This window comes from Triticum aestivum, chromosome 1B, assembly GCF_018294505.1.
Source record: "Triticum aestivum cultivar Chinese Spring chromosome 1B, IWGSC CS RefSeq v2.1, whole genome shotgun sequence".
NCBI lineage: Eukaryota > Viridiplantae > Streptophyta > Magnoliopsida > Poales > Poaceae > Triticum > Triticum aestivum.
The window spans coordinates 515920734-515931745 of record NC_057795.1 but is presented as its reverse complement, the minus strand read 5'-3'; the positions used below and the strand labels follow the sequence as shown (position 1 = coordinate 515931745).

At 50.4% G+C, this 11012-nt stretch overlaps 1 protein-coding gene across 1 annotated transcript; it reads left to right on the top strand.

Annotated features, from left to right (window-relative positions):
- The first annotated feature begins 1359 nt into the window (after positions 1–1359).
- On the top strand, positions 1360–3702 carry LOC123135865 (putative laccase-11). The gene is made up of 3 exons (XM_044555101.1): positions 1360–2013; positions 2114–3205; positions 3300–3702. Exons 1-3 carry the CDS (start codon positions 1497–1499, stop codon positions 3428–3430), a joined length of 1740 nt encoding a protein of 579 aa, XP_044411036.1. The 5' UTR covers positions 1360–1496; the 3' UTR covers positions 3431–3702.
- The last annotated feature ends 7310 nt before the right edge of the window (positions 3703–11012 follow it).

The following is an 11012-nucleotide window of genomic DNA, read 5'->3' as shown; positions in this document are numbered from 1 at the left end:
CCGAGGTAATCTCGCCTTGAAGCATTAGGCTTGGCGTTTATTCGGGTGTGTACCTTGGTTACCAAGACTGAACGCGACGCTTTAATTGGGTCCCAGTCAAAAAGACCAGATCAGATCACATAGGGTACAATGCACATCCAATCGGGCTAAAGCAGCGAGCTCCACTGCAACAACCACGCAGCTCTAAGCAACAAGCGAGCAGCATACACAGTCACACACATGACACGCAGATAAAAAAGAGCTTCAAATAGAATATATTTTTCAGAGAACAGTGATCTAATTTTATTCCGACAACACAAGATCGAGAAGAGGACGGCAAATGAAAAGCTTAAACAAAGGTGGTTACGGATTTGACCCTGAGGGCCATAGTTAACTTGAGAAGTTCACAAAGGAATCTGCATTCTCCATGAATAATTGATATAATTGAATATGTGGCGCTGCAGGAAACCAGCAGTTTCTCTGAAAAAAGAAAGCAAAAGCTAGCCCCCATAAAAGGCTAAACAGTTTTTTTGTCATTCGCAGTGAAGGTCACATGAGGCTTTCACGTGCCTTCAGTTCAGAAGTGATATGCCACCATATTGAATTATCCGTGTGAACTAGTGGTACAGAACAATTATGAGATTATCATTTACCTCTAGTTTCAATGATTAATGGCAGGCCACCAGCTTAAGGTCTGCAACAGTTTGTCCACATTCAGACTACTCAGACGACATATACACTCAACACTCCTGCATCGTCCACTTTTTGGTGTTCTGCATGGAGTTAATACAGTACGAGTAGATGCATACATCATACTGCCTGGGGTAAAAATGTTGATCATCTTCTACCCCATCGACAATTTCCTCCACCAAGCTTTGCTGAAACTCTCAGCTATTGCAGGCTTTTGCTTTTAGCTGAGAACGAAACTGATATTCCAAGTCTCGCAAAAAGAAAAAGAAAAAGAAAAAGAGAGAAACTGATATTCCAAGACATGCCTTCGTTTTGGTGCACCATCATGTCAGCACAGCTCAATGGTGCACATGAAGTAGCGTGCTTAAATTAACATTCCTCGCCATCATAGCGTTTCCTAGGTTTCAGAATCAGAAACAAAAAAGTAGTCTGCCGTCAACTTACACCGGTCGACGGATGAATCGTCGGACGCAACCACTCTCAGGGCCAATGGATCCGATCCGGTGGCTGGAAAGATCGGTCAGTCGAGCAGAAAGAGCTAGCGGGGAGCGGCCCTATGTGACAATATTTCTATGTACGCCCACCAAACCCAGCCAACCACTATGACTGGGTGACCCCCTACCATGCACGCCACCACGAGCAGGAGCACTGCCGCCGGCCGTTTATATAGCCACTCGAACCCTAGCTACTCATGTCACTCACCACCTCCATCCACTCTAGCTAACCATCGACCTCCCTTGCAGCTCCTGCAGAGATCTATCTAGCTTTACATAGCTAATTGATCCAGGAGTTGAAGTGTGGCCAGCAGGAAGCTAGCTAGCTGCACAATGGCAATGGGGATGGGTGCTCGGCGCCTCCGGTGCGCCTCCCCTGCATGCCTCCTCTTGGCCTTCCTCCTGGCCATGCCGGCCCTCACCGCCGGCCTCACCCGCCGCTACACCTTCAACGTGACGATGGCGACGGTGACGCGGCTGTGCACGACCAAGAGCATCCCGACGGTGAACGGGCGGTTCCCGGGGCCGAGGATCACGGTGCGGGAGGGCGACCGGCTCATCGTCAACGTCCACAACAACATCAACAACAACGTCACCTTCCACTGGCACGGCGTGCGGCAGCTGCGGAGCGCCTGGGCGGACGGACCGGCCTACATCACCCAGTGCCCCATGCGCCCCGGCCAGAGCTACGTCTACAACTTCCGCATCGTCGGCCAGCGCGGCACCCTCTGGTGGCACGCCCACTTCTCCTGGCTCCGCGCCACCCTCCACGGCCCCCTCGTCATCCTCCCGCCCCGCGGCGTCCCCTACCCCTTCCCCAAGCCCTACAGAGAAGTCCCCCTCATGCTCGGTACGTCTCCTACGTCCTACGTCACACCTCCACCCCATTTCCCGCCATTTTTGTCACTGTGTGTGTTCGAGTGTAACTAACGTGCCCGGTCCGTCGGTAGGTGAGTGGTTCAACGCCGACCCGGAGGCGGTGATCAAGCAGGCGCTGCAGACCGGCGGAGGGCCCAACGTGTCCGACGCCTACACCTTCAACGGCTTCCCTGGCCCGACGTACAACTGCTCGGGCGGCGCCAACAGCACGTTCAAGCTCAAGGTGAAGCCCGGGAGGACGTACATGCTGCGGCTCATCAACGCGGCGCTCAACGACGAGCTCTTCTTCGCGGTGGCCAACCACACACTCACCGTCGTGCAGGCGGACGCGAGCTACGTCAAGCCCTTCGCCGCCACCACACTCGTCATCTCGCCGGGCCAGACCATGGACGTGCTCCTCACCGCGGCCACCAACCCGTCCTCCACGGCCTTCGCCATCGCCGTCGCGCCCTACACCAACACCGTGGGCACCTTCGACAACACCACCGCCATCGCCGTCCTCGAGTACGCCCCGCAGAGGCCCGCCGCGCTCCGCGGCCTCCCGGCGCCGCCCCTCCCGCGGTACAACGACACGGGCGCGGTGACCAACTTCTCGTCCAACTTCCGGAGCCTCGCGAGCGCGCGGTACCCGGCGCGGGTGCCGCTGAGTGTGGACCGGAGCTTCTTCTTCGCCGTGGGGCTGGGCGCCGACCCGTGCCAGAGCCCGGTGAACGGGACGTGCCAGGGGCCCAACAACACCCGGTTCGCGGCGAGCATCAACAACGTGTCGTTCGTGATGCCCAAGACGTCGCTCCTCCAGGCGCACTACCAGCGCCGGTACAACGGCGTGCTCGCGGCCAACTTCCCCGCGGCGCCGCTGCGCAAGTTCAACTACACCGGCACGCCGCCCAACAACACGTTCGTGACCCACGGCACCCGGGTGGTGCCGCTCGCCTTCAACACCTCCGTCGAGGTGGTGCTGCAGGACACCAGCATCCAGGGCGCCGAGAGCCACCCGCTGCACCTGCACGGCTACGACTTCCACGTAGTCGGCACGGGGTTCGGCAACTACGACGCCGCCAACGACACCGCCAAGTACAACCTCGTCGACCCGGTGCAGCGGAACACCATCAGCGTGCCCACCGCCGGCTGGGTCGCCATCCGCTTCGTCGCCAACAACCCCGGTAGGTCAAACTAACCACCACTCCACTCGCTGGCTCAACTGTTGACTTGTGTTGACTGCTGCAGTATTGATTGAGCTGTTGACTTTTGTGATAGGTGTTTGGATCATGCACTGCCACCTGGACGTACACCTGAGCTGGGGCCTATCCATGGCGTGGCTTGTCAACGACGGGCCGCTGCCGAACCAGAAGCTGCCGCCTCCACCCTCCGATATCCCCACGTGCTAGTAGCCTACGGCTCAGATCCTTGGCGATTTTGGCCCGTGCGTGCGAGACACGTTCGCGCGCGTGCATGCATACATGCTCCATTTGGTGGTGGTCGAGGAATTCAGCTCGATCGGTTTGGCCTGAATGAATGAATGGTGTGCCCGTTTTTGTAATGTTTGGTTTTCTATTGGACAGAGAAGAAAAGATTGGTGTAACAGTAAACTTGTAAACAGGTTCCATGGATGGCATCGTGTAATTCATGTTTTTTGAAAGGGAATGCTGTCATTCTTTCATTGCACTTTTTCCTTCTCACCCCCGGAACATCTGTTGATTATTAGGTTGAAGATTGCTAGCCAGGCTATTTACATTTATTAGTACTGTTTATAGTGTGTATAATATCACTAGTAGAAAAATGGCCTAATGTGAAGCTCATTAGTCCCGATTTGTAATTGAACCAGCACTAATGTGATTATTAGTGCCGGTTGCAACGGCTAGGCGGGCGGCGCTCATTAGTACCGGTTCGTGGCGAATCTTTAGTACCGGTTCATGCCACGAACCAGTACTAAAGAGGTGGTGGCCTTTAGTACGAGTTGGTGGCTCCAACCGGTAATTAAGACTCCCCTTTAGTACGGGTTCGTGCCACCAACCGGTACTAAAGTGGTGCGCTGTCACTCGCAGTGCACAATGTTTAGTCCCACCTCGCTAGTTGAGAGGAGCTCGCACCGGTTTATAAGCCCCACCGCGGCTACCGTGTCAAGCTCCTCTCTAAGCAGGCCTTTGTGGGCCTATTGCAAGTCATCTGTCCTGTGGGCCCTAATGGGCCGTACGGGCCTGCATCCTGGCCCAACTAGAGGTTGGCTTTCTAGTCGTATGCAGGTCGTGCCGGCCTAGTAAGTGGGTTGTTTTTGTCGTGCCTCGTGGCAATCTATGTTGTTGTGAGGATGGCAATTTTTTTAGCAAGCATGACAAATCCTGTCAAAAATCTGAATTGGGACGGCGTGATTTGCCATGCTTTCTAGAAAATCCTGTTAAAAATCTAAATTGGGTCGTCCTCACACAACATAAATCCTCCGAGCGCCTCGGCCGACACACAATCAGGGGGAAGGCGTGATGCGGGAGCACCTCAAGCGGCACCCGAGCGTCGTGGATCGGAGGCACACCACGTGTAGGGGACCGGGCAGCCCTCCGCTTCCTTCTACAAGGCGCAGAGGAAGCACTTGTTGTGCATGCAATGGTGAACGAGTGTGCAGGGATCAACCGCTTCATTGCCCTCTTCGTCGTTCCGCTCCTCACCTTAAAGGTCATCTCTAGCAACGCTTTCCACACAATGTACCTGTGTTTCGTCGCCGCGGACACGGAAGCTCGTCATCGTTGCCACGCTCGCTGCATGGTCGCGCTTCCGGGTCACCTTCACCGGGCTCGACTAGTCCGTCACGCTTTTCTCGCCCGCGACGCTCCCCAAGACGCTCATCGTGGTCATCAACAGCGGACCTATGGTGTTCCTGCGGGTTGTCCCCCCCCCCCCCCACACACACACACAGCTTTCAACCAACTTGTGAAGGATTTTTTGGGGAGGGCTTAGATGGGAACTTCTAGCTTTTGCCCCCCCCCCACCCCCACCCCACCCCAAATACTCATAATTTCTCTTTCGCCCTAGCAGATTCCTTCTAGCTTCGCCACTGATGGGCATCCAGCTCCTCTTCCGTATGTATGCCATCCACCCCATCGGCCTCGTGGTGCAGCTCATCATGCTCTAGTCCATCACCCAGTACATGCTAATGTTTTCCTCTTCGATTTCCGCGTGGCGTGCATGCTCATCTCAAAGAGGTTCTCGGTGGCCAACATGCGCGTCAATCCTGATGTCTTGTCGCTTGACGGCGGCGAGGCGCGGGCGGAGATCGCACCCGACGGGAGGAGGAAATGGATCGACGATAGGGAGAGAGAAAAGGGATCGGGAGAGGAGAGGACAGAGGAAGAAGATAAGTGGAGAGAGATTAATATGACTTGTGGATCCATATTGTTAGTGAGAGTAGATGATGAACTTGGCCAGGATCATATCTTATCCCAGTGCACCAAAACATGTTTAGGGTTAGGATAGACGTAGATTAGAGAGTTCAGTGTACCGACTTCGGAGATTTGAAGGTGAGGGTCGACCTCTATAACGTGAGGGTTTATTTCAGACTTTACTCGAAGTGAATATAACCATTGCTCCTGGTCTTCATTTTAAAACCTCGCCTTTGGCATTGCCAGTAAAAGAAAACTCACTCCTGGCGCATTACTAAATTGTTTGTTAGTTAACTCAGGAACAGGCGTGCAATGCCAAAGTACACGTGAACTTTGAACAACACACTAATAAAAAAGGGTACCAAGTGGCGTGCCCCCTGGCGCATCAAGGCCCTACGCGCGCGAGCAGACACGGCACTCCACTGACCGCTCCGTCATCCCCGATTGCTCCACGATATAAGCAGACAAATGCCACCCCGGGAGCCCTACCACTTGGCTCGTCGCCCCCAACAGCCCTCCTCCCTCCCTCACTCACTCACTGTGTCGCTCTGCTTGCTCTGCTCCTCACGTCCTACCATCTCCGCCGGCCAAGTTTCGTCTCCGATCGAGCTCACGGCCAGGCGCGCTGATCGGAAGGAAGGAGGCGGAGATCGGGTGGAAAGGCGCGTCCATGGACAAGTGCGGGCTGTCCAAGAAGAGGAGCGGTAGAGGAGCAATGGCCACGCGCAAGAACGGCGGCGGGCCGTCGTCGTTCCCGCGGCGGTGCGCGCGGCTCGTCAGGGAGCAGCGCGCGCGGTTCTACATCGCGCGCCGCTGCGTCGCCATGCTCGCGTGCTGGCGGCACTACTCCTGATTCCTGAAGCTGTAGTATATATGTATTAGTAGCATTACAAGGGGAGACTCGATCGGTGGAGAAGCTGTTCCATTTGTTTCTTTTCTTCTTCTAGTTGACATAGTATGTGCTTGATTTTATATGAAGAGATTTGTGGAACCACCATATTCGTCTTCTGTGAATCCATCTTGCCTTCTCTCGTAGATTTTTTTTTACAAGCGAGAAACATGGGAAAGGCTTCAAAATGTACTGTGCTGTGTTCTACAGTAATTAATTACATGTTTTTAAGAGGAAAAGAGGAAAGGAGAGGGGCAGGCAGCGCCGCAGCCGCTGCGTTGCACTGCCCTGGCAAGCAATATGGCGCGCTCTGCTGCATGCAAGGTTTGCACTGTTGAGCGTCCAGCGCTGACGCCGACACGCCGTGAATTATCGCGCCCTAAACGACGCAGTCCGTACCTGAGCATTCTGTTCCTACTTCCTATGGCTCGCAACTTGCCAGCCATTACAGCTAAAGGGAAGAAAAGGCTCCTCCTTTGGACAGTAGGACCAGATAAGATCGATGTAGTAAGTGATAAGAGTGGCAGTGTACTTCATGGCCTTCCCCTACGCCTAGCAACCGGTGGTAGGCTGCATATGCCGTCGAGCACCAGTACATGCGCTCAGATAAGCATCTCAACTACGCTTTTTTTCCTGTAAAAATAGTCAGAAGTTTGGTTTAAATTACATCAATGGAACTTCGGGTACAATCGAATTGTGGGTAACGGAACTCTGAACCCAGACACACAAAAACGAACCTAAACCAAGGGGATAATAGGACTAGACTATAAGCATAAGAAAGAACCATGACTCTCGTCGATGATGGAGAACATCGAAAAATCCAGTCACCGAAGTACCTACAAAGGACCATAGATGATCAAGCCTTGTTGAATCGATGCGGTAATAAGCCAATACATATGATTGAGGCTGGCAATCGTGCAAAACATGTAGGCGGGGGCATCACTCCGATCTAGTCAAGCAACCAAGCTAGTTGCGAGATTGGGCTGATGCCCTTGCTTGTAGAGGCTCGAAAAGAAGGGGTGTTAGAGAAGACAATGTTGTTGCCAACGATGGCCATCGAGTCATGCCGGCATACAACACATACAACCAACCGCTATCCATGAAGGAGAATAGGTACAAAACTCCCAAGCTCCTCAGCGATGCTGCACCAAGCACCACCTAGACATGATTGGAGCTTAAGGATTTTTGTTCTTCATCATCACAGTCGGAACAAACGTTGCCAACGAACCCACTTTGTACTATCTTATTGTGTGCCAACCGAAACAACACATAGAAGAGGATGGAGGTCATAAACGACGTGTTACGTATGTCAAGTGTGTAAGAACATCTACAGTCAGAGCCCTCATATCGACCGGGCGGACAACCCTATCAGTGACGAATTGCAAAAATGCCACCCGACCAGTCCCCCTCAAACCAGCCCTATATGTACGGGTTGTTCACCACCCCTCAAATCTAGCCCATGTCTTGGGCGAATATGGGGGAGGCTCGGACGCATCTGCCACATCGGATCCGACAAACATGACCCACCTCATCTCCCCCCAAATTAACCAAGTCCACCAAATCCACCGCTCTCCTCCCATGTCCGAGTTGTCGCTGTCCTCCACCCTTGCTCCCGGCCCGTGCCGCCGCCATCATCTGGTATTTCTCATGTACGAGATGTCATCACCGAGTATCCCTTCTCCCAACACATGCATGGATGATGTATCAATGGAGTCTGTGGGTGTCCTGTCCGTGGGGGTCAGCTGCAAGGCGGAGAACATCACCCTAGAGGGAGAGGTGAAGGAAGCAGCGGGGGGCAGGAAGCTGAGGACAAGGAGGTGATCCACATCAACGTGGATGCACAGGGTCTGGTGGGGCCATCTGTGTCCGCCCCACACCTCCAAAGAGGTAGGTGTGCCATCCGCCCTGCTCGGGACCGACTCCGTTCTGCCATCTGAATGGGTAGGGATTCTGGATGGCTGGACGCAACAGGACACGCCATAGATGGTGTACGACTTGCCGCAACTCGAATAGGTGCGGACCGCCTCAGGGAACCGCCAACGCTAGGTCTTCCCAGGTCATGTTCCACAAAATGTACGAGGAGGACATGGTACATTTTTTGCCCCACTTTGTATTGATTCATTCATTTGTTGCGTATGTCATTAGATCAATTTAGAGAATCATGTTGGATATGCCATTGAATCAGTTTGTTGCATATGCCATTGAATCCTTTTGTTGCATATGCCATTAGTTTATTCTTGCTATATCATCCTTTAAGAGGTTATCATGATGGACACGATCAATGATGGTCAAGAACCTATGTATTATGCCTTGGGAGATACCCACTCTCCTATGCATGATGTCAGGAAAACATTAGGCACTCTTAACAAAAATATACATACCCAATGCAAGAGGTCCGGCATTCACAAGCCATGAGGATGTTTTGTTGTGTCAAGCTTGGTTTGCCACAAGTATGGACCCTATATTTGCAATCGAGCAAAAGGAAAACACGTACTGAAAAAAGATCCACAAGCATTACCTTGAATGCAAGAATACATGGGGTTGAACCCTATCCATACCATCCACAATGAGGCCGCTCCAATATAGATGGTCCACCATCCAAGAGAGCGTGAACAGGTTCTGCAACTACTACTCTTTTTGTGTTTGGACGAAACCAAAGAGGCATTGGAGTCAATAGTCATGTAAGCTGACTTGCTTCGTTTGTCATCATTTGCATTGCTAACTTTGTTTGTTCCATTCTCACGACTGATTCATGTTTGTTAGATGGAGTTGGTTGCCACTTTGTACCAACAAACCTCGGGGAAGCCATTCACTTTGTGCTATTGTTGGTTGAAATTGAATGAGAAACCAAAGTGGCAACTACTTGTCTATGACCTCAAGAACGATAACAAGAAGTTGAAGAAAAACGATGGAACAAGCTCCAAACAATCCATTGTATTGGACGATGAAGATGAGGAACGTAGAGTATAGGAGGGACAAGCCACCGTGCCAAAGAGGACCTGCCAAATGATGCAAAACAAGTGGGAGAACAGCAGAGCCACACATGACTCCGTGGTGAGCAAAATGTCCGCCACATGGACAAGCATTTTTTTTCACCCAGGAGGAGAAGAAGAAGAGGTACAAGCTCTTCTTGGATGTGTAAAAGGGGATGATGGATTGGGATCAGGAGAGGGTGAATAACAATTGCAGCTTGAGAGGGAGAAGATAGACTTGGAGAAGCACGAGGCGTATGTCAAATGGGAGCTCGAGAAGGCAAAGACTTTTGAATCAACATTGATCTCGAGAAAGAGAGGGTGGAACTGGCTCGGGACATGGAGGATTCGAGGTTCATGTTGGCTCATGCTACCGTCTTGGATCCGAAAGGCAATAAGTGGCTTTAGGCGGAAAAGAAGGAGATCACCGTGTGCAGAGAGAGCTTGGCCGATGTGGTCGCGAGCAAAAGATTCATTCTTGTATCGCCTATCTATGCATTGTCGTATTTCATTTTGGCATGTTGAACTGTTGAATTGTGGTTTTTTTTGCTTTGTTGCATTATTGAGTTGGTGGTGAATTCTTGCTATATTATGGATGTGTATGGATTTGAGAGTTTGGATAGGAAGGGTGTAGTTGTCCTGGAGGACAAATGAGTGACCGTCTGGCGACGCATCCGTGGACGTTTATGGAGTCAGATTTGCCCAGCCCAGTTCTAGATGCTCTAAGAGCACAAATGAACGTAATTTTCGTTATCGGGCTGGTAAAAATATTTTTTGAGTGAACATCCAACACTATATATGTGACTAGTCTTAATTAGGGGAAGTGTGAAGTACAACACTGAATGAGCGGCAATCTAGTATTCGTTCACCTCTACTCTCTTTGAGCCTTACCACCTCGACCAAGTCACTGTTCCAAGAAAAATATAGTGTTACTAATTTGCGACCTATATCATGTGTTTTGATTTATCCACTTTCTAAAACTTAGAAAACAATGTGTTTCTAAGTTCTTGAAAAAAATCTAGAAAAATCACTCATATAGTAGATATCGAGTTTGAAACTTACCCATGTAAAATTTCGTAGAATCATATGACAATTTGCGACCTATATAAAAATGAGAAAAATATTACTGTATTTAGGATCCGAAACTTAAACCGTAGCACTATCATCTTCTCTTTTTACATGGGTCACAAATGATCATGCCATTTTGCGAAATATCACATGAGTAAGTTTGTAATGAATACCTACATGAATCTTTTTACGGAGATAATATCAATGACTCGAGCTTTTTAAAGCAGAAGGTATTTCAAGTTTTTCATAAACACAAGATATTCAAGTTTTAAAAGTTTGGGGGTTTTTAACCTCCTTTTCTAAACATAGATATTTTAAATTGTCATCAGTATCAATATTGTATACCATGGTGGCAGCGAGATTTATCCCCAATAGCTTCTTGACTGGTTAATAAGTATAATTGAGTGTTGCCATGTAGGTCTGCCTAGTTGGGCGGCAACAATTAACATTGAAATCCAAAGCCTAGAATTCTGGAATTGACCTATCTAGTTTTCTGATATTTTTCAAAGAGAATGTTTAGTTTTTGATACTTTGCACAAAAGATATTGAGTCTATACAACATAAAAAAAAACTAAAGATTTTACATTATTTTTAATAAAGAAACAAAGGTTTTTTAATGCCCACAATTTTTTTTTTCTTTGGAAGGAGAATATTACAGTCCGTAGTAGTG

Excerpts from the sequence above, each read along its gene's own strand:
- LOC123135865 (XM_044555101.1), top strand. The coding sequence starts at position 1,497 with ATGGCAATGGGGATGGGTGCTCGGCGCCTCCGGTGCGCCTCCCCTGCA. Across the intron at positions 2,014-2,113 it reads AGAAGTCCCCCTCATGCTCG|GTGAGTGGTTCAACGCCGAC; the intron begins GTACGTCTCCTA and ends GTCCGTCGGTAG. Across the intron at positions 3,206-3,299 it reads CTTCGTCGCCAACAACCCCG|GTGTTTGGATCATGCACTGC; the intron begins GTAGGTCAAACT and ends CTTTTGTGATAG.